The sequence below is a fragment of the Arachis ipaensis genome, chromosome B3 (assembly GCF_059453495.1).
Source record: "Arachis ipaensis isolate K30076 ecotype BB chromosome B3, ASM5945349v1, whole genome shotgun sequence".
Lineage (NCBI taxonomy): Eukaryota > Viridiplantae > Streptophyta > Magnoliopsida > Fabales > Fabaceae > Arachis > Arachis ipaensis.
This window is the reverse complement of record NC_142438.1, coordinates 127,232,019-127,255,866: the sequence shown is the minus strand read 5'-3', so window position 1 is coordinate 127,255,866 and position 23,848 is coordinate 127,232,019. Positions and strand designations below refer to the sequence as shown.

The 23,848-nt window shown below is 33.6% G+C and overlaps 4 protein-coding genes and 1 pseudogene across 6 annotated transcripts; 1 reads left to right on the top strand and 4 right to left on the bottom strand.

The window, feature by feature from the left end:
• Positions 1-4,608: 4,608 nt before the first annotated feature.
• LOC107633595 (uncharacterized) lies at positions 4,609-5,418 on the bottom strand. Its single transcript, XM_016337205.1, has one exon. The coding sequence runs from the start codon at positions 5,416-5,418 to the stop codon at positions 4,609-4,611; it is 810 nt and encodes a 269-aa protein (XP_016192691.1).
• A 4,884-nt stretch (positions 5,419-10,302) lies between these two features.
• Positions 10,303-14,325, bottom strand: LOC107630957 (uncharacterized). Of its 3 annotated transcripts, none has more exons than XM_088508620.1 (9): positions 13,957-14,325; positions 12,946-13,290; positions 12,770-12,872; positions 12,566-12,673; positions 12,373-12,482; positions 12,160-12,267; positions 12,035-12,080; positions 11,653-11,784; positions 10,303-10,876 (listed from the first exon to the last, which is right to left on the bottom strand). In XM_088508620.1, exons 2-9 carry the CDS (start codon positions 13,152-13,154, stop codon positions 10,793-10,795), a joined length of 900 nt encoding a protein of 299 aa, XP_088364746.1. In that variant the 5' UTR covers positions 13,155-13,290; positions 13,957-14,325; the 3' UTR covers positions 10,303-10,792. The 3 variants fall into 3 exon arrangements, with proteins under 3 accessions (XP_088364746.1, XP_088364745.1, XP_088364747.1); XM_088508619.1 differs by having other exon boundaries at positions 12,946-13,229; XM_088508621.1 differs by having other exon boundaries at positions 12,946-13,219; positions 13,957-14,323.
• A 955-nt stretch (positions 14,326-15,280) lies between these two features.
• On the top strand, positions 15,281-15,637 carry LOC148572399 (egg cell-secreted protein 1.4 pseudogene; annotated as a pseudogene).
• A 57-nt stretch (positions 15,638-15,694) lies between these two features.
• Positions 15,695-16,564, bottom strand: LOC107634626 (citrate-binding protein). Its single transcript, XM_016338048.3, has 2 exons — positions 16,248-16,564; positions 15,695-16,180 (listed from the first exon to the last, which is right to left on the bottom strand). The coding sequence occupies exons 1-2, from the start codon at positions 16,503-16,505 to the stop codon at positions 15,800-15,802; spliced, it is 639 nt and encodes a 212-aa protein (XP_016193534.1). The 5' UTR covers positions 16,506-16,564; the 3' UTR covers positions 15,695-15,799.
• A 965-nt stretch (positions 16,565-17,529) lies between these two features.
• LOC107630959 (putative mannitol dehydrogenase 1) lies at positions 17,530-20,913 on the bottom strand. Its single transcript, XM_016334258.3, has 5 exons — positions 20,715-20,913; positions 20,479-20,592; positions 18,341-18,851; positions 18,087-18,240; positions 17,530-17,994 (listed from the first exon to the last, which is right to left on the bottom strand). The coding sequence occupies exons 1-5, from the start codon at positions 20,789-20,791 to the stop codon at positions 17,786-17,788; spliced, it is 1,065 nt and encodes a 354-aa protein (XP_016189744.1). The 5' UTR covers positions 20,792-20,913; the 3' UTR covers positions 17,530-17,785.
• Positions 20,914-23,848: the final 2,935 nt, after the last annotated feature.

The window sequence follows — 23,848 nt, the reverse complement described above, 5'->3', positions numbered from 1 at the left end:
ATTTGACTCGTCCTCGCTCATGCAGTCAACATAATTAACCTTTTTATTGAAAAAGAATTTTCTTTTATTCAACTCTTGTTCATCTTTTTCTTTATTTAACTTTTCAATTTGCTGTGCTTTATCAGCCTACTGGGCTAAGTCGAAAAATTGTTGATTCACCAATTTCTTTCGAATGTTAAATCCAAGCCTATTGATAACCATCTTAACTATTTCAGGTTCAATAATAGGTGTAAAATATTTATTTCTCATATTTTTAAACCGGATGACATAGTCGTTGATTGACTCGGGTTTCTCTCTTTTCACCATGAATAAGTCTGACAATGTTACTTTCATTTTTTTCCTAAAAAACTGATTATGAAAACTTCTTTCTAGTTAAACCCAACTAAGGATCGAGTTTGGTTGCAAATTTAAAAACCAAGTAAAAATATTCTTTGTTAATGAAGAGAGAAAATATCTCATTTTTAAATATTTGTTATTGGCCAACTCACCTATTTCGACCGAATAACGAGCAACATGCTCTATAGTCGATTCTTCACTTTTTCTTGCAAATTTTGTGAGGGATTTAGGAGTTTTGACTCCTCTTGGGAGTTCGGCTTGCAAGATATAATCGAGAAAGAGAGATATAAAATAAGTTTGATTAGTTACCCCAACATTCAATCCAGCTTTACTAGGGTGAACGCGGATCGGATCGGATTAGATATGGCCAAAATTTCGATCCAATCCGCACTAAATCATCGGATCGGATTGGATCTAATATTCGTAGTTTTTAAGCTTGGATCCGATCCGCACATTTGCAGATCGAATATCAAATATATCTGCAAAACAGAAAAATATTTTTAAAAGCTTATTTTTGTTAAAAAAATATCAATAAAATTTATTTTCTCTATTCTTTTAAATATGTTTACTCTTAAAATAATATTAAACATACATTTATTAAATAATAAATTAAAATAATACAACATATATGATAATTATTAGTTAAAATAAAACATAAAAAGAATATTTACTTATTTATTTATTTATTTTTGCGGATACACGGATATGCGGATACCTATATAAAATTCACAATTCGATCCTATTAGTGTGCAGATCGGATTATATTCGATCTGATAGCCTTGCGGATCGGATCCATATCAGCAATTTTTGGATCGGATTCGAATAAATACCGCGGATGTGCAAATGGGATCTAATCCATGAACACCCCTATGAGCTTTTTTCAAGATTTGCTCGACCGCTTGAGTTATATTTCGACCATAAGTTTGAGCAGCATTATTTTCTCTAACTTCGTTTAATACCTTATTTGGGTCATCTCCCCTATTCAAAATGACAGGAGGGTTATTAACGTGAACTTCCTCAAAAAGTTGGGCGAGTGGTTGATTAATTGATCCCACAATATCATCGATGCGTCGAGCAACTTGCTCTATTCGAGCATTATTATTTTCTAACATTGGATTTAATACTGTAGCATCTGTTGTGTCAGCATATTTACTAAATTATGATGACTATCTTCGATTTGTTGTTTAAATACAGCCAAAAATTTGATTGTATTAGGCGAAGATTTTCCTACAGGAATTTGCCTCGACATTTCGAAAAATATTGAAGTACGGATTCCTCCTATTAACACCCTAGGGGATCCTATATCCTGCGTCAAAATGATATTCGACACTGTAGGATTTGATTGCCACATGGGTACATCCCAGATATGGAAAGTTATTTATTAAGGGTTGATAGGCATTATAATTTGCCATGTAAGGGTAGTATTGATTATGTGTACCCATTAGAGGATAATTCGAAGGAGGTGTGAGATTGTACAAAGAATTATTTCTTATAATGTTCATATCTCCAGCATATATAGCACTAGGATTCTCCAAAGGTGGTAAATAATTTGGAGGTAGTTCATATTGAGGCCATGCGACAGGTATGGCCATCGGAATGTCCTCTATCGACTGTTGACTCGAAAGACTGGTCGAAGGGATTGCTTCTATTTCAAGATTTTTAGTGGAATTTCCACTATCATTGTTCAACATGTCTGTCGAAGTTGAAGCTCTATCCGTCATGATTAGCTTACTATTTCGGAATTGCATACACCACTCAACAAGAATTTAACCCAGGATCCCACCGGGCGTACCAATTTGTTTCACTCGTTTTTTGTTGACTTCGACAAGTGGTATCAAAATGAACTTGTATCAAGATCTCAAGTATCGAAGAGCAAATACAACTCCTCTGAAAAAAGAATAAGCTCGACCTGAAAATTAATTAATTAGTGTCAAAATAATTTATATTTAGATTGCTAGCGGTAAATTGATGATAAATGACATAAGAATAAATAATTAAATAGAAAAGATAATGAAAGTGTAAAATATTGATTAAAACAAAGAAATAATAAAATATAAAGAAAATAAATGACAATGAATCAAATAAGAAAAAGAAAATAAGTTAAAAATTGACTTCTGACACTCACATGCACTTGCACTCCGTGTTCTTCCGTTGCGTCACGGAGATTGGGAATCCTATGAGTTTATGTGATGATCTAGTGTTCTTCAGTAAAATCCAGAACTCTTCTGAGTTTTCTACTATTTATAGACCATGAGATTGACTGATCATAAAGTATGTTGTCCACGATCCGATTTCCTCTTTTTTCTCAGTCACGACCTTGCCTTGACCATGAAGAATCTTCATTCTCAAGTTTTGACAACCACGTCTTTCTTGGTCTTCAAGTCCTAGCTTGCTCCTCAAATTTCGCTCTTATGTTCTCTTCTTTAGTTTGAAGGTCGAGTGGTAAGCTTTGATGCTCAAGGAAGGCTTTTCATCGACTCCGACTTGCCCATTTCTATTTCTGTAGTCGAAATACTACTTTTATGGTCGAAACTATTGACAGTCAAAAAAATTCATTTTTTTGTACCAAGAGTATAAAAAGTTATTTTACATTAACATTTAATAAAAATTTATATACAGTTATTTTTATATAAAGTTTATACTTAAAAATTATTAGATAATAATTTAATTAAATCATTTAATAATTTTTAATTATTAATTTTACATAAAAACAATTAGGATAAAATGCGATATTAAACCAATTGGAAGAAAAAATTACACGATTCTACCAAAACCAAAAATGTAACCTGGATCATCCAAAAGTAGATTATTATGTTATTCGAATGAGACTAGTTCGAATTAGCTATAACAAGAGTAATTCGAATCACTTAAATTCGAATTAGCCAATATCAAAGTAATTCGAATTGAATCAATTCGAATTATGCATGTATTGAATCCAAAGAGTAATTCGAATTACCTTGATTCGAACTACATACAAACGTGACCCACACTAACTCAAATTAGGCTGATTCGAACCAACCCACCGTTTTGACACCCATAGTAATTCGAAACAAGGTGTTTCGAATTACACATGGATTTGGCTGCACATGGTAATTCGAAGGATGTTCATTCGAATTACAAAGCTTTACCCTATAAATAGAGTTCAAATTGAGCTCATTCGAACTACAATCCCAAACCTCTACCCCACCAAATCCTAGAGAAAACTCTTTTCGTACGACTCCAACAAAGTGTTCAACATCACATTCAGCTGATGGGGGATAACCCGAACCGACTATATCGGTTGGATGGGGTCGCCCACATAACTGGTGTCATCAATGAAGAGGTTAGTGCGCACTTATCCTTTTAAAATATGATTTAATGTGTAGTTTTTATATTTATGTCTTTTGTTTGTTATAAAGATAGTTGTCATTTACCGTTATTTAGTTAGATAGAGTTGTTATATTAGTGGTTATATTATTGGTTTATTAGTGAGTACAAATAAATAGAAAAGTATGAATAGTAAGAATAACGGAGGTGAAACTTAGTAAGAGTAAGATTTTCATGAATAGGAATCATTGAGGTAAAGTTTATATTTTAATATTATACTATTTTTAAGAAAAAATTTTTAACGAAAATTTTTTTATTAGTCCCAGTTTGATGTATATATGATGTTATTTTCTATTTTAATCCGTAACATTATTAGTTAGAGTACAAGCTGTATTATTTGGATTAGGATACGCAATAGTGAATAATATTGTATAAATATGTTCCGAGCTAAGAGACAATTTGATACGTTCTTTTTGCAACCCAATCAATGTATCACGAGCATGTGATGATAGCAGGGTATGCGCTTCGACGAGAGGTATGTTCCGTACTTGCAGATGGCAGGTTTATACCATCTTGTGAGACTCAACGAGAGTTGGTTTAGGTTGGATGAGCCACTGGTCAGTGCATTCGTGGAGCGCTCGCGGCTAGAGATGCACACCTTTCATATGCCGTTCGGGGAGTGCACGATTACATTGCAGGACGTGGCATACCAGTTAGGGTTGTCGATCGATGGACATTATGTCCATTGTACCTTTTTACCTCCCAAATACCTCTACGCTGGTGAAGACTGATCCTAATCAACCATGTGCACCCGTTGTCAAATTCGGTACACTTTCCAAGGTACTTGCGATAATCGGACTCCACCACTTTGTACTGTACCCCGCGTCGGATGCTATATGTCTTCACGCTTAACACAGCCTCCTCTTTATCCTGAAATTGCTGACCAACCTGAAACTTTGATAGGCCTCAAGTACCCTGGGTATCTCTAGCGCCAAATCCAGCAGGTTCCCCAAGAACCCCCTGCTCTCTCATGGTATCTAAGTCCAAACATGAAAAGTGAGGGGGATATTGCTGAGTCCCTGAGCTGGATGCTTCATCAGTACCAGCTCGATTACTCACTGCTATGTCATCACCGCTATCATCGGCAATCATGTCCGACTCCACATCATCAGCGTCATCATCATCCGGCAATGCATTGTCTATACCATCCAATGCCCCACGCTGTAATGAAATCGGCGCCCTATCAATGATATCAACTTCTCTGTCACCACTGTGGTTGAAATCAACTGCGAAGGATGGGGAAGCAACCACTATTTCCTGAGGTGTAATCACATGCACGGATGAAGATGTACCAACAGGTCTCGAACTAAAACAGGCTACCGTTGCTGGAGTCTCGGTATTCCGATTCGAACCACCTGAGCTAGAAACCACATCTACAAGCTTTGCCAACAGCTCAGGTGTCCTAACCTCGGAAAACTGCCTACGACAATGGAACAGAACCGCCAAATCCTCGTCACTCCCTATGACAATCGAATCGTATTTCACATCATCTCGCAAAACTGAAATCGGAATGCGATATAATAACTTTTCAACCCGTTTCACGCATTGCAACCTCAGTTTCTGTATTATGGAATTTAGGAACTCAGCAAAACTTGTTGTAGGTTTCAGAAAAATACTAAAGGGATCTTTATTGGTAAACTTAATACCAGAACGTGTTTTCTTCTTAATCGACCCTTTATAGTACACCAACACTAAAAAACTCTCCTCACTAGCCATTGTGTTTCACTCTAATGAGAGGAATTCACGTTCACACCATATTTATACACGTCTGGAACTTCATAATTCGAAACACCGTCATTTGAACTACTATGTCATTGCTTCCTTGTATAATTCGAATCAGTGTGATTCGACCTACCCTAACACAACATACATGCATAATTCGAATCGAGCTGATTCGAATTACCCTAAGACTAAATGCATGCATAATTCGAATTGGTCAAATTCTAGTTACTATTGGTTTTCCTAGTTCGAATGAGTCTCGTTCAAATTACGTTAAAATATGCTTTTGAGTGATCCAAGTAACAAATTTTACTTTGATAAAAATGTGTAATTTCTTCTTCTATTTGATTTAATTTCGCATTTTACGCAAACAATTAGATGTAAGTCTATATCTTAATATTTACCTAATCCTCAATTGTAAATACAATTAAATACTAAAAAGTAAAAACGGAAATGAAGAGCTATTTTTTTTTAAAAGGTTTAACGGTTGTTATCCAGTATATTAAATAACAATCATACTAGTATACATAAAAAAAATTGTGTATAAAAATATATAGTACTTGACATTTTATAATTTTTTTTATTATGCCACTATAAGTAAGTCTAATTATTCATTTATTACCTATTTAATTATTCTACATGACAAATTTGATTATTTTTGTGATTGATTATTTAATTAAAAAATATATAAATTAAAATATATCATATATATATATATATATATATATATATATATATATATATATATATATATATAATTAATGATTGATTTAGTAGTTGATTTTAGTCTATTTTATTAAATAAATAGATTGAACCAAAACATAATTTGATGTGACATTTTTCTATTTATTACATTGTTAGTATAAATTTTTATTAATATAATTTTTTAATAAAATTCATTGTTAAATTTGATTTTATACATTGTTTTACATCTTTAAAATCTCTATTATTATGGAACTGGGTATAATTTTGACCACAAGTTGCTCTCAACGTCCCATCCTCACTTCTTTATTTGGCACAAGCTGAAATTATAATCCTCACAAGCTGACCCAAATTCTTGGTCGATATGCGGCAATAACATAAAAAGTCATGAATCAATCGCAAAACCGTATGCATTGTCTGTGTTCTTCTTTCTTTTATATTGTTAGTGTTATATGATTGATACTTTCATCAATTAATTAATAAATGAGAAGCTTAATTGAAAGAATGGTTTTTGTCAAGTTTTATGCGTTACATCGCATAGATATTTCACGAGTTTATCTACTGCACGCACTCAACAATTTTAATTAGGGCAAATTCGAATTATATAGATATTTTTTTTGTTGAATTGTGTAATTTTGAATTCTCATTGACTTAAATAAGTGATTTATCCAAAATTAATTATGACTAATATTATTCTAAATTTTATTGTTTAATTTAATTGATAAAAAAATCTAGATATACAATATTATTCTAAATGAAATTAAGAGAAGCAATAATGCAAAGGCATATATATTAAAATTAAAATGGGCTTGATTGGTACATTCGTCCCACCGCAAATAATTTGTTATTCGGTCGTCAATATATTCCATTCCTTAGCGAAACGTTTCCTTTATCCTTTGTCTTTTGCAACGTGAATTCTAAACTTAAGCAATGGTCTTTGATGCAACTAGTAGAAAAAATTTATTTTGATAAAGGAAACAGAAAAAGCTATTGGCCATACATATTGCAGTTCCCCCACCTTCTACTACAAGAATAAAATAAAACGGAAACGGAAGAGAGTTCAAAGATCAGTCACAAAATATTGAAAATTTAGTAAAATAAAGAAATAAGAGTTTAATTATTTTCAAAAGTGCTATGTAAAAAAATTAAAAATCAATCACTAAATCAATCATTATGTATTTGTTATAAATATATATAATTTAATTTATTTTTAATATGTATCTTATATTTTTAATAGCTGATTTTAATATATATCTAATGTGATTAAATTATTTTTAAATTAAAATAATAACACTCATATATGATATAAATTATTTTTACTTTACAAAATTATTTTCCAAAGCGGAAGGTAAAGAAGAAAAATAAAGTATGTTAGTAAATTATATTTTGTTATTTTTTTAAATGACATGAAAAAGGAAAAAAAATAGTCATGGCATTATTTTGATAATAAACTAATAGTTTAACAAAGTCTCATCACCGTTCACCGGTGACAATCTCGTTTGAAATGTGATTAATAATTAAGTATAAAACGGTAACATTTAAAATTGTAGTTGATCATAAAAGGCTAACAAATCACTAGTAATTCTTTCTGCTAGAGACAATTATTATTGATAAATACATTGATCACTACTGCATAATTTAATGATGATATTAAATAATTAATCACTTTTTGACGATAAAGATAATAAAGCCAGAAATAGGTCGTTCTTTTTATATAGGAAAAGTAGTAAATCACAAATATTTTAAAACAATAAGAAAAAGAAAAAAAAAAACTCGTTACTAGTCTGTTATTGATATAATCCCCACCTGAAAATAAGGTGCATTTGTGATTGGTTAAGATTAGAGGTACAAAGGTAGGAGAAGGGCAAATCACAATAATGGCCCATAAATTGGGTTAAACCAGAAGAGATACGAATGATGTTCGTGTATTTTTTTTTTTAAATATTATTTATAAGTTAAAACAATGATTATATATTATATATAAATATATATAATTTAATTTATTTTTAATATATATTTTATATTTTAATATATATTTTATACTAATAATTAAAATATAATAATTTTTTATATTTACTAATTATTTTTAAAAAAATATAGGAAGCCAATGTAATTGGTGTACAATATGTATAATGGTAGTTAACATAAAAATGAACAATATTTTTGAAATTAGAATAGAGATGGATAATTTTTATTTTTAACTCATATTAACTAAATAAACAATCCATTATACATGTTGTACTACTATATTAGTTTTATAGTGGAATTTTTTTTAATATTAAACGTAAAAAATAATATTGTATGTGATTAGTTGTTAATTAGTCTAAGTAAAGTAGTAGTCGATGGTAGTGAGTGTGTTAACAAGAACATGCCACGTTGAAATGCATGTGAGTGAGGGGTGGGGCCAAAGGACAACCTAGCAAGTTCCAAAACCATAATTTAGGGTGGGGTCCACAGGAGTAAACAGCTGGCGATGCGGTGAGAGAGAAGTGAGTAACTCAAGTCTCAACCATATGATATGCCAATTAACACAACACTTAACCACAACCAAAATCTCAAACACTTAACTTTCCAAATTGGGTCACCACCATTGTCGGAAGCCATAGATATTTGGACATGTTCGTATCAGTGGCTCCAGCCTAGCACTATAACACACCAGTATTTCAATTCGTGCGTTGCAAAATCTTGCAACCTTTACTCTTTTTTTCTTTTTTCTTTTTTATTTTTGGGTACGGATATTCGCATCAATTACATGGTTTGAATGCTTTCCTTTCTTTGTATCAACCACAAGTGTGGTAGCTACTTAATTTTTGTAAAGTGGATACATTACTACATGTAAGACTGGTCAATTCATATATCTAGTTCGCTTGTTTGTTGCCTATCAAAACTGTCGGTGGCTTCGTGCTACTCTCTCTCCCTTTTTTTTTTTTTTTTTATAAAATATATCTTTTTCTTTTGGATTTGCTTTAAATTAGTATACAAAGGTTATACACCGTAGCAAGTAAAGGGTATTGTGTTAATAAAATGGGACATCGCTAGATACAAGTCTTCCTTTCCCCCTAGTTTATTAAAAAAAGAAAATGAAATATATATATAATTTGACAGACCAACAACTCTATATGAATAGTAATACCTGATCAAAATCAATAATACAAAGGTAGATTGGTGTAACATATACATCAACAAATATTTTATCTATAATTCTTTATTGACTAGAGGAACATGACATGCATTGAAATCAAGATTCATTCTTTTTATGCATGTTCATACCTGTATTTAATAAAATGCATGTTTTATTCAATTTTCGTTAATAAAAAAATAAGTATATACCTTACATTTGTAATTTTTGATACTTAAATATCAATCCGTCATCAAACATATTTTTACGCATCAAACATTTTGATACTACAATAATTTTACCGACAAACACCATGAAAAGGCATCAGAATATAAATAGCATAGTTAGGTACAATTGCCATCGCCGGATGGACAAATTGTGATTAAATACGGTTGTTAGCGAATTGAGTTTGGAGATAACTCAAGTTAACCAAATAAATTGATGCTTAAACCGCATTAATTTGGCATGTATAATAAAAAATATTTTAATGTTCAATACAAAAGTAGATTAAATATAGGTCCGAGAGATGCAATCATGACGATGATAATGACAATAACTACCGATATTATGATCATTGTTATAATTGTAGGCCACATGTATAAGAGACTCAATCTTGCAGCGAAACTGTGACAGCAAGACCCACACGTAATTGCTACTACAACAACAACAACAACTAAATCGAGTTTCTTTTTTCTTTTTTTTCTTTTTTTAAGCACAAGGGGTTTGCTCAACGCCGACATGTATGCATATATATTCGTATATATTCCATTTGGCAAGATCAAAATCCTTGTGTTTTTTCGCACAACATTGTGATTACAAGTTTTAAATTCAATTTGGTCTACTTGTTGAATTCTCTGTCATTAAATATGTTAATACTAGGGACAGAGATTTTCGATACTCTAAAATGTGAAAATATAAAATATCAGCAGTTCTAATTCCTCACTTTCTCATGTTTCAACTATCTTTAGTTTAGAGGACGACATTACATGGAGGTAAAACTTAGAATTCATCCTTTTGCAATTTGAGTTGGAATTGAATAATGGGAAATCAATAATAAAGAATTGAAGACTGAAGAATCATATCACTAAAACAAACGTATACATCCACTTATTCACCAACAACTTCACTAGCAAAAATCCAAGTTCCACAATCCTTAATTAATGCTTGCCCAATGAAAAGGATAACAGAATAAACTTGACTGCATAATAATTGAATAGAAAGTAGAAACACAACTCATTTTCTCTGCATGGCCACAAGTGGATTAACCCATACCCTGATACCCCTATTTCTTTTGGTGAAAAAACAAAAACTGTTTCTGACATTTGACAGGAGACCAGAGATTCAGTAGCTAAGACTCACACCTTGTATTAACTAGCTTCCAAATCAAATGCACATGCAGTTCTAGGAACATGCATATACTAATATAATATAGGCTGAAGTAACACGGTTTCTGTGGGCTTCATATGGTGTTGGACAAGTCATTATTGCTCTATTTGGGCATTGGTATGGGCCGAGTAGACACAAGAGAAGCTTCCTGCTTGCATTTTGTTCCTATGTCTTCCACACTCGAATGGTGCCATCCACAGAAGCAGTTACCATGCAATTCTCCTTTGGGTGATAACTTACGCTTGTTACCTGAGCAAGTAAGTTCACGTGACTTGTATCATTGTCGACTAGTCTTATCCTTCCATAAGAAGTAAATCCAAACAAAACTAAGAACAAATACTTACATCTCTAAGATTATAGTATCTATCACATTATATAACCCAAAATGGCATCAGTTATGGCAGAGCAATACTTAGACTCTTTTCACAACAAAAAGAAAAAAGGGAGAGAGAATTGAAACTGACAATAATAAGATGCGGCATTAAGAGCTTTAATTAATTTGACAACAAAGTAACAGAAAATATTTCGAAGAAAATCAGCAGCAGATATTTTTTTGATAACTGTTCAAGATGTTGTGTACAGGTGACAAAAACTGTATCAAAACTGAATTGTCACATGAAATTATTGTTTGTTGGTGTAACAAATTTTCACATTGGTGGCCCCAACAACCCAACACAAAAGGATAGGACTTAGGAGAGTAGCCAGTAGGAAAGAGAAGGAGGGCTCAATTGAAAACATGATCCGCTTCCTGTGGAACCATATAATCTAAATGGATGAACAAGCATAAACTGAAACAGCATTTTGTAAAACGATATCAAGTTTGGGATTCAAACTTAAGAGGAATTCATTTTCTTTTGTCAAGCTTAAGGAGGAACTAAAAACTTGAGGAAGTCACAATCATAGTTGCAAAAATATCATTAGCCAATGAAAGGTCTATAATGTCCTTTTGGACTTAGTAAATTAGTATCAACATAGTTTCTAACAGAACTTCCATGTAGAAAGGGTGCTGTAGTCAAAGAGTTTACCACCGAGTTATGAGCCCTGAATCTTGACACGACCGATGCATCTACAAGATCCCAAAAATAGATGTAGCCATCCTCAGAGCCAGCAGTTACATGAGCATCCGTATTGGTAAGGCAGCAATCTAATTTAAAAGACTGAGGATAACTAATTAGAAATTATTATTAAACCTGATAAGATGGACTAAGCCATAAAGCTTGCAAGGGCATGGTATAGTTGCTTAAAACGCACCAAAAAAAAAATTTATGTTTTTAGAATGAACAAATGTCGGAATGGAAATGTGGTACGCCAGATAGATAAATATACAAATGACGGTGAATCTTAACTTGTAGCTAAATTTGTAATAGAAGAAAGTAATAGAAACAGATTTAACATCTGAGAACTAACCTTATTAGTGTGTCCTTTATACTCTTGCAATAACTCCCCTGTAGATCTGCCACAAGAAAGGATGAAAAAAAAATTAGCAGGGAGTAAGATCCATGCTAAATTTCCTCAGAAAGTTATACACGTACCGGTCCAAAAGACGCAGAGTAGAGTCGAGACAACCAGCTAGAATGCAGTTACCATCATTGGACATGGATATGCAGTTAACAGGTTGCCCCAAGTTATCGGATGTTTCTCTGGTGTGTACAAAAGAAAAAATTAGTAGATTTCACGAAGCAGATAACAATACATGTGCGTATCGGGAGTGTTTCTCTTTCAATTTGAAATATGCTGCTACATGCCTGCCAATGCGAATGTCAAAGGTTCGAACAGTTCCATCAACACTTCCTCCAATGATTTCAGTCTTTGTTAAGCAAACAGACATGACACTATCTGAGAATGTGTCAATAATCTGAACATCAATTGATAGGATAGACTTTATTAGTAATATTGGTGTGCGGGGAAAGGAAATGAGCATTATTAAAATGAATTGACCTGCATAGGCTCGGTGCTGTGGGATCTGCAGTCCCAAGCACGCAAGGATTGATCATAGCCAGCTGATACTACCACAGAGGAATACTCATTGAATTTCACAGCATTGACCTATGAAAGAAACTACATTACAAGAGTGGTGTCTATAGCTACGAATTGAAGTGAAACAATAGAGGGGCAGGGAGCTAAATAGCGAATAGCAAATACCTCACCGTCATGACCACGGAACTTTCGAATTACACGGCCTGTAGCTACATCCCAATAAAATATCTGGCGATCTCCACCACACGAACATAGCTTGGAGTTGTCCCTAAATCAAATTATTAACATGCAATTGTGTTGATTACTAAGGAGTACGAGACAGAGAGAGAGAGAGAGAGTACGAAGTGACGTGGACGTCGCGGACTTCGCGGCCATGGGATTTGTAGGTCTTGATGTGGATGCCACGGTGGGGATTCCAGAGGCGTATGGTGCGGTCTTTGCCGCAGCTGAGGCAGTAGTTGCCGTCGGCGTTGAACCTCGCGGCAAGCACAGCGCCCTCGTGCCCCTTCAGCACGTTCACCTCCTTCCGAGGAAGATCTTCCACGCTCATTCTTTCCAAAACCCTATCACGACCTTGCGTTCGGTTCAGTTCAATCTCCTTCACCAATCACAATCCTGACTCCCCCTAGCCGTAGTAGCATAGTTATCAGAACGAATTGGTAATTGACCCGGTGGTCACTGGGTCACTAGTTCAACCGATTCATCCCGTTGATCCAGTCATAATTAAATAAAAATATAAAATTACAAAAATAAAATTAAAATAAAAATGCATATGCTCACAAACATATTAATAACAATCAAGTATCAATTCTTAGATATAACTAATAAATTAGTCACTAGTACAAATTCAACTCATTGATAATTTTCAACAAAAAATTCATTTATGATAATTTTCAGCAACAAAAATTTTAGCTCCACATACGACTTACAGCAACAAAAAATTTAGCTAAGTGATTATTTAAGCAAGACAGCCATAAATTTAAGGTTCGGTGATGATAATCAGCAAAAATTCAACTCTGTGATGTTTTCCAGCAACAAAAAATTAGCTCAGTGATATGTTCATTATGTTCAGCAACAAATTCGGCTCATTGATAATTTCCAACTACAAATTCAACTATGATAATTTTCAGCAACAAAAACTTTAGCTCCAAAAATGATTTACAGCAAGAAAGGATTTGGCTAAGTCATTATTTCAGCAACACAGCAACAAATTCAACCACCAGTGATGATTTTCAGCAAAAAAGAAACTTAGCTCAGTGATATTTTCAGCAACAGATTCAACTTTCAGCACTAAAGCAAGGTGTAGTGATGATTTACAACAACGAAAAACAGGGCAATTTGTTGGAACTCACCTGCCCAGGGACCAACTGACGGTAAAGGAAGCTGACCAGGCGAGCCGAAGTAAGAAGACGAGAACGACCACCAGCCGAGAGACCAGATGCTTGTTCCGCCTGCTTCTGCCGCCGGCGACTGACGACACAGAGCGCGACGACGAGCTTGAGTGGGAGATGACGACACAGAGCGCAACGACGAGCTTGAGTACGAGACAGTGAGTGAGTGAGCGAGACAGGAGCCAAGAGAGCCTGAGTGCGACAACACCTGCCGTGAGAGTGGGGAGAGAGCTTGAGGTCGAGAGAGAGATGGTGACGAAAAAGAGACTCTGAGGCCGGTGGCGAGAGTGGTGACTCGAGAGAAGAGAGACTGAGGGCTAGGGCATTCACAAACGACACCGTTTTCGGAAAAAAAATTAAGCATGATCCTTTCCGGGTTCCGGGTTATTTAAACCGTACGGGTCACCGAATTTGCTAAAACCTGTACGGGTCGATCTGGTTTCCACCGGGCTTGATGTTTAGATTTTAGAGTTTAGACAGTTAAGTTCAGTCCAAAAAATAAAAGACCGTTCAAAGAGTGGCTCAGTTCGGCCAAGTGAACGAGTGACTGGATTTCCAGCCGATTCAGCTGAGTCTATTCGAGTTTGATAACACTGGTGACTGACTGACTGGATAGTAGGCAGTCGCCACTAGCCAGCCACCCGTTCCCTGCCTCAGCAGTCAGCACCACTCCATTTAAGATTTGGGCTACAGCCCATTTCGACATAACACATTTCCAATAACTGTTCATCTTATAAACAAATGGCCTAAGCAAGTCGGCCTTAAATCCTTAATACCTTTTTTTTGGTACTTAAATCCTTAATACGTTTAATAAAGCAAAATGAAAAAATGGTCTGGTTACTCCTTTTTTTTCTCTTTTACAAGTCTAATAAAAGAAAAGAGCAACACCTAAAACACCAAAAACCCAGAGAAAAAAAAAAAAAAATTCTTTTTGGGGGGATGGTGTCGTCAATATTTATAGACATGATGAAACTGAATTTGTCTTGACCGAAACCTGGTCTTAGATATTGGCTGATTTTATTTTTGATATCTTTATTTGATTCTAAATTGGATGGAAGATTGAAAGGTGGCATAGTGGCATATTAGTGGAAAATTAAACGCAATTGATTATGTATTTATGTAATGTGCATAGTGGATCTTTTCTGTATTCCCCTGAAGCCTGAAAGTTGGGAGTTACAATCCATAAGAAGGGTTGACTATAGTTATATAAGTAGATGGTGAGAGAAGCCATCTTGCATGTGCACTCAAGAAAGGAAAAAACGTGAATCCGAATTTTGCAGCATATATGGGTCTGAAAGAGGGAATTTTGTTGATGGTATTGAGTCTTGTCGTGTACGGAACGGCATCAAAGGACGGAGGAGGAGTGGAGCAGGCGGATTGCTTGAAGTCGTTGGTGGAGCTGAGATCTTGTTCGAATGAAATCCTCCTTTACTTCAGCAATGGCGGCGTCACTCATATTAGCTACAAATGTTGCTCTGCAATCACCCTCATCACGCATAATTGCTGGCCTGCGTTGCTCACTTCCTTGGGCATCACTCCTCAGGAAGCCCATTATTTACGTGGCTACTGTGATGCTTCTGCTTCTTCTCCTGCCTTCGCCCCTTCCCCTTCCCCTGATGTTCAAATTTCACTTAGGACTTAGCTACCAACAATGCTCAATCATCAATCATAGTGTTTCTATGTGTAAGAGCAATGGAACTTACATAATATAATATATTATTTAATAGTCAAAGCTGGTAACATATAACAAGTAGTTCTTGTTTCTTATTCAATGTAAACACCAAATTAAAAGCAAGTACTATTACTACTTTCTAAAGAGTTTAATATCCCTCCAACGAGATTCCATATAGTTGGAAGGATCATTCTGAGTATAAACCCCAAACTTGAAGTAGAAAGTACCGGGTCCACGACCAGCACCATCAAAATTGAGATTCCCATCAATGTAAACCTTGACGTTGTTGGCACCAACATCATGAATCACATTCAGCCTGAACCATCTATTGTAGATGTTGTCCAGCACAACAGGATCCCTATAAGCCTTAAGAGAACCATCATACACCCTAAGCTGCAACGTTGTGGCAGAGGAGCTTCCACCGAACACTTGCATGATGCTCACACCGCTTGTTCCACTCGGCACGTAAAAGTCCCCTTCAAATTGCCACACACCGGATGTATAATCATATCCCTGAAAATTAATTAATCAACTTAATTAGCCTGCTTATTATAATGTTAATGACTTCATGTTAACTCACCGTAATGCGAATCTCGGTTCGTGGCAGGGTGGTGCTGGATGGTTCGAAAGGCTTGTCGGTGGAGTACACCCAGAATTTATGAACCCCATCTATGAAGGTGTAACGCTGGTTTTGTGGAACATCGTAAGGCTTTTGGACCTGGAAATTTGAGTTGCTTATTGGGAGTTGGGTGAACCCTTGTGTTGGATCAATGGCTGCTGAAAATGAGGCCAGTGTTAATTGCAAGAGGGTTACATGCAAGATGGGTAGCAGCACCATTGCTGCAGGTTGGAGGTTGTATTTCCAAAATGTTTATTGCAAGGTTTGGAATTCAATGGTTGATGCCTGAGGCTATATATATGTATAATGTATGGAGATGAAGGGCAAAATACTCCAACGTGCTGCGGATAATGATGATTTCTTCTTTGACATTCTTACTCCATTCTTCGTTGAAAAGTATTGGCAACTCTAAAATAGGTATATGTATGCGGTATATTAGAATGAAAACAATAGTTAATAAATCAAACTAGCTTCTTTTATTTATTTATTTATAATTTTGTATTTAGGGTGTGCAATTATTGTTATTTTTTTAGCAAAGTCCATCTTGTAAGATAACATAAAATGTTTATTGCCGGTATTTTATTTTTCTTCGTTTTTTGGAGTGATTTTAGGGATTTAAATACTTGCTTTTGATGTACTAAACTAAATTAAAAATAGATTGAAAATGTGAACAGCTATTAATTCCAATTATGTGACTATTTGTGTAGATATAATGGATGGCTCATTGACCATGACTATCACGATCCGCCGCCGTGCACAAAAAGAAAAAGGCATAAATTACAGGCTTGTGGACTTTCTTTTTCTTCTCCCGTACGCCCCTACCCAAAAGAATATAGCACAACTCTTTTATTACATTGCCTTATTGGTAAGGGTATAGTACACTTTAATTCCATATATTTCTTTTTCCTCTTTGGGTATTCAACTAATCAACTTCTCCCCATTGTTTCATTCAAATAGGAGAACGTTTCGTCGTATACAGATAACTCATGGCAAAGATAAATAGGAAATGCAAAGCTGCATTAATAAGAAAGTTTGTTTGCAAATTAGAATTGAACTAAATAGTTAAATGAAAAAGTCTCAACCAGAATAGAACTCGATGGTTCGATTCCGCGTTGTGTATGGTGCAATTTATTGTCTAAGGGGAGACTCTTAAATAGAGATCAAATTCGTGACAGATTAATCGTTGACTTGCCGGGTTAGAGGATATACAGTGAAAAACCAAAAAGAAAAGAATAGAACTCAATTAATACTTATGGAATGCTTCCAGAATAACTCAACAATGGCATTGTATATACTCTTCATGAAGCTTTAGTCGGGTTCCGGTGGTCAACAAAAGTAGATTGTGGTTTATTTTTCAATAGTCCAAACAACTAAAGAAACAATAGCATGATACAACTAAATAAGAAACAGTCAACAAAACAGCACACTTAAGGTTTATTCTATGACCACAAACTGAGACGCTTAAAGTTGAGACATGAAAGAGTTGAAGGAAGCTTGTTCTACATGTTACTGGAAGATAAGGAGTTTGCAACATCAATAACAAAGCGATATTTAACATCGGATTTGCTGAGCCTTTCGATAGCAGTGTTGATCTCATCCATCTTAATCAGCTCAATATTTGCAGTTATGTTATGCTTTGCACAGAAATCAAGCATCTCCTGAGTCTCCTTCAGCCCTCCAAAGTTGCTTCCCCCTATAAGCTTCCTTCCTGCACATGACTTACACTTTTCATTCCAATGACTAAATCCATACAGGTTTATAGTACTAGAAATGTGAATTCTTGGTTTCCTGATTACTTACCTCCAACCAAGGGGAAGATAGGAAGCTGAAGCGGCTTGCTAGGCAGCCCTACATTGACCAGCTTTCCGTTCAGCTTCAGCAGACCAAGCAGGGGAGCCAGCGGATGGACGGCGGAAATCGTGCTGATGATATAATCCATTGTTCCCATGGCAGCCTGCATGAATCATGTGCAAAAATAACATAAATTGAGTTGCCATCCATTTTTGTACACAACAACATGGTTGGCTAATTCCTTGTGATACACGCTACCTCACCTTCATTCTTTCAGGATCAGAGGAAAGAAGGAAAGAATCAGCCCCTAGAGTGTGAATGGCCTCAGCTTCCTTGTTGGGAGAGCCACTAATGACAGTAACTTTGAGACCAAATGCTTTGCCAAATTTGATGGCAACGTGGCCTAAGCCGCCGAGGCCGGCCACTCCCAAATGCTTGCCGGGCTCTGTCATCCCATAATACTTCATTGGGCTATACACAGTAATCCCAGCACACAGAAGAGGGGCACCGGCATCAAGGGGTAAGTTGTCGGGAAATCGAAGCACAAAGCGCTGGTGAACAACCACGAAATCGGAGTAGCCACCCTGGGTTCGTGTCCCTTTATAAGGAGAGTTATAGGTATACACAGTTCTAGGACAGTAATTCTCCAGATCCTGCTGGCAACACTCACATTCCTTACATGAGTCCACTATTACACCAACTCCAACTCTATCCCCCTCCTTAAATTTTGTCACATTACTTCCAACTTTTGTCACAATACCAGCAATTTCATGCCTGCAAAACACAATGCAACTTAAACTCACATCCTGAAATCATATTGCATCCTTCACAAATAGAAATGTTTGCCTCCAACTATTATTATTCGTTATTCAAGTTTACTACTATTTCATATAAAATCCACCTTATAAAGAAATTGTTTGCACTAATCACATACCTAAAATAAATAAACAAACCAATTTACTTTTAGTTTTGCTTGGCTTGTAGTCTTATTTATTTGTCTGTACCCTGAGGAGTTAGATTCTATTGTTTTGTTTAGTTTAGGTTCCTGTTTACTGAAAGGATTTCTGCCGCTTAAAAAGGGTTTGTGTTAATGCTATTATTTTAGCCCTGTAGAGTTACGATAAAGACACATCTAAAAAATCTTCTTCTTACTATATAAATCCATTGTGAATCATACTAATTACATTGCACAAAATCAACTCATATTCTATTATCTATCATTACTGTTGTGATAATAATTGTTTTTTATCACTATCAGTGCAATGTGGATAGAGTGGTCCCCTTGATGGGAGCAAAAACAGGATTTATGACAACGGTATCAAGCTTATGACATCAAAATTTCATATTTAAAAATAACAATAATTAAAAGGAAATTTTCTTATAATCCAAAATTAAAGGAGTACGACACACTTATTTTCACTAAATGCTTTAATAAGGAGAAATTTTGGGGTCAATTCACATATTTAATAAAATCCAATGTTAGAATACCAAAAAAAAAAAAAGAAGAGATTATTTGCAGTTAACCCTAAATAATAAATAATAAAAAAAAAATTTTAAGTATATCAAGAATACTGATATTTTAATTATTTTAACTATTGATGATATTTTTCCAATAATAAATACTGTGGCAAAAAATGAATCCAAAAAAGAAGAGATTTATGTGGATGAAGAAATGAATCCAAAAAAGAACCGACTGAGGGAGTCCCTGGCGGAGGCCCGAGGGTGACCAAAGAGGAGACAGGAGAGTGAGATTGTTAATGATGGCAACGACTCAACGGTTATGTGTGTCCCACTCTCTCTCTCTCTCCAACAACACTAATAAAGTTGCTGTTGTAAACCAACAAAAAAATCACTTTCAAATTATTGAAAAGTACTTTTAAATTATAAAAATAAAAATAAAAATATTTCAAACTATGATGACGATGATGATCCGATAATTTAAAAATCGGATTAAAAAGGTAAGACATATTTTATCTTTAAAATATGATAATTTTAACAAAGTAATTTTTTTATATAATTTTAAAATAATTATCTAAATATTCTTATAAAATTACAAATCAAATGCATACATATTTTGTAAGATACAAAAATTAGTTATCGTTTATAAAAGATAAATTTTTTATTTTTGTTGAATTTTAGGTGACAAATAGAGAGGATCTTTTTGGGGCAGCATTCGTAAGCATTTTTTACTCTTATTTATATCTATATTTTATATAATATTGATCATCTGCAGTTTTTAAAAAAGATTGAAGCCAGGAAAGAAAAGAACGGTTGGTGATTGGTGGGATTAAGCATGAAAAAATTAAAGAGAGAGAAAGAGTGGAGGAGTAAGATAGGTAGAGAAAGAGTTGGAAGTTTGAGAGTATATTGGAAAATGAAAAAGAGGAAGAAAAGAACGAACCCAGGGACAACGGGGTAAGTAGTGAAACCCCAGTCGTTCTTGATTGTGTGCAGATCGGAATGGCAAACCCCGCAGAAGAGGATTTTGAGAGTGACGTCATCAGCTTCGTTTTCCCTGCAAACATAATAGTAATAGTAATTAAGTAGTGAGACATATACAACTATACAACAACAAGAAGAAGAAGAAGAAGAAGAAGAAGAAGAAGAAGAAGAAGAAGAAGAAGAAGAAGAAGATACCTTCTTGAGAAATGGAAGGGAGAGAGCTGACCAGAGGTATCTGTTGCAGCCCAGCCAAAGGCATTTGATGAGCCCATTTTTCATTCGATTCTGATGCGAAGCTTCCTTGCCACAATGCCGCCCACTATTTATAACCCATATTCATCCTATCTCACATGCTACTCCATTTTTTTAAGTTCTTCACAAATACAATTCTTACATCATAAATGTATAATTAATTTAATAATTAATTTTTTATGCAATTTTTTTTTCTACCATTGATTATAATTCGTTTTCTAATAAAAAAAAATGCACATATAACTCTACTAACTTTTCACGTGATCTGTGCGAACGAATCCATGTAAGAATTTCTCAAAAGTAATAGGTAAATATTGAAATAGAAAAGGTAGAATATCAAAGTGAAGGAGTAGTCAAATACAGCAATAAATATCACTACCGGTGCCGATCTGTCTTTTATTTATCCTCACCCGTCGAATTAAATGAATTCTTCTTCTTTTTTATTACATTTAATTAAATGAATCCTTCAATAATATTAAATGATACGATTAATGATTTTTTTAAATAATATATGAGGTTCCATAATTCTTTTTTCTTTTTGGTATTGGTTCAGTAATTCAACATACCGACGTACAGAAATTAATTTAAAAAAGAATAAAAAAAAACTAGAGAATCATCCAATTTTATTATTTTTTATTATCACTTTTAATGATCGATCCAATTTTTTAGTTCAGTAATTCAACTAGAGTTTTTTGTCCGTAATAAGTAATAACATTACGGGAAAAATAAATATTTTAAAATTATATTGACTTTATCCTGACATTATAGATTATGAGAGAAAAAATTTATAGAATCAAACTACTTTTATAAAAAAATCGTAGAGGACAAAAGTTCATGTTGGTTAAGAAGATCCAGGTCTCCGAAATCAAATAATAAGTATTTCAGTTATTATTTTCATATGAAAGAGTTTAATTATTTATTAAAAATTAATTTTAATATTTATTATTTAAAATTTAAAAAAATTTCATGGTTATACTTTTATATTTGATTAGGTGTTAATTCTGTTGCACAATCAAAACTAATTTATTTTTATTCTTATTATTTAAAAATATATTTTCTCTCTCTATATATACAAATACAGTTAGATATTAGTCTAAAAAATTAAAGTTTATATTGATAATTATAAAATTATCTCAAAATATTTTTTGAAACAATTGAATCTTGATTCTAATTATTAATCACAACGTACATTATTATTCTCTCTAAATTATATGTAATAAATATTTAAAGAAAGAGAACTAAAAATATAAATTAAAAAGAAAAGTTGTGAAAATTTAAAACTAAATAAAGAATTAAAAAAGTGTGTATATAATAATAATAATATATTTTTTATGTGAATAATATTAAGGAATATTTTTTAATTATATTTAATTATAAATTTAATATATTTTTTATAATTTTATAAATTTATTTGAATTATATTATTTTATTAATTTTATTTTGGTAGAACAAAAATATAGAGCGAGAAAGAATAAGAGAAAAAGGAGAGAGAAAGATAAAGAAGAATAAGGGAAGAGAGAGAGAGAGTTAATTGTTACTTTTAGGGAGAAAGATTTTATTTTTATTGTAATGAAAGAATATCTCGTGACATATTTTGGTTTGTCAAATTAATAATATAAATTATAAATTATAAGTTATATATAGAGTGAGAATGGTAGAGAGAAATAGAGAAGCAGAATTAAGTATATAAAAAGATGGAGAAAGAAAGTATTAGTTTTGGAAAAAAATATTTCATCTCAATTTTAACGCGAGCGTCATATGACATATTTTAGTTGTTAAATTAGTAAAATAATATAATTGTATTTCAATTTTAATTTCAATATCCCGATTTTAATTTTAATTATAATTAGATAATGTTATATTTCATAATTTAATTATTAAATTTATAATTTGTAAGTAATTAGTTATTGATAATGATATATAGGAGATTTAAAATGGGTGAAGCAAGGAATGATATATATATATATACTAGATTATTTTTTTATCAATAATAGGTTTATCATTATAATTATTTTTTAGTGAGAGTACATAAAAAAGTACATAGTATATATATATATATATGTTACCTAGATTATTTCTTTATCAATAATAGGTTTACCATTGTAATTATTTTTTAGTGAGAGTACATAAAAAAGTACATAGTATATAAGGTGTAATAACTCAACAAATATTTTCTAAGGGGGATTTTTCATTCTCTCCAACAATGAAAAGAACTTATTTCTCTCCCTCTCTTGATCCCTTCTGGTTCATCAAAGCATCAACATCACAGCTTGAACAGCTTAGGGCATGAGATTTTTTTTATGGTGCGGTGAGCGTGGAGAGCAACCAAGCTGTGAATCAAATTATTAAAAAAAAAAAAAAGTTGTGAATTGAGATCAATCCAATTTTACCATTTTCTTTCTATCCCTAATTTTTCTTTCGACATTTTTTTCCCCATTCTTACCTCTTCCTTCAAACTCATCCAATAGAGTTTGATGAGAGGCTATTTCGCAAGATTCTTTCTTGGTGAACATAGTTGTTCCGATCAACGAGTTGGAAGGAAGAAGATCTGAATCCCTATTACTCTGTGATTCATTGATTTCTCAAAATAGCAAACATGGCAAACAGATCCTCCCATTGCAGAGGTCGTGGAGCTATATTGGCTTGCTCTCATTGCAACAAGCAAGGCCACACAGAAGATGTATGCTATAAGAAGCATGGATACTCCTCCCATTTCTATCAATGGCAGCAACATAACACTACCATCAATCACGTGATCACTGAAGGGCATGATGATATACTCAGTGATAAATAAACAATTCCAGCTCAATTGTCTCCAAGAGAACACTGGAATATCAAGATCTGGATTCACTCCAGAGCAAAGATTTGCCTTATTAGAGTTGATCAAAGACAAAAGTGTGCAGCAACAACCTCATAATGCAAATCAAATTTTGACTAATTCCATTCAAACTTCCACTCCAGGTAAAACCATTGCATTATATTTTAATGCGAGAATTATGAGCATTATCACTCCAAAATCTGCATTATGGGTCATTGATTCCGGTGCAACAGATCATGTGACTTTTGACTTAAAAGAT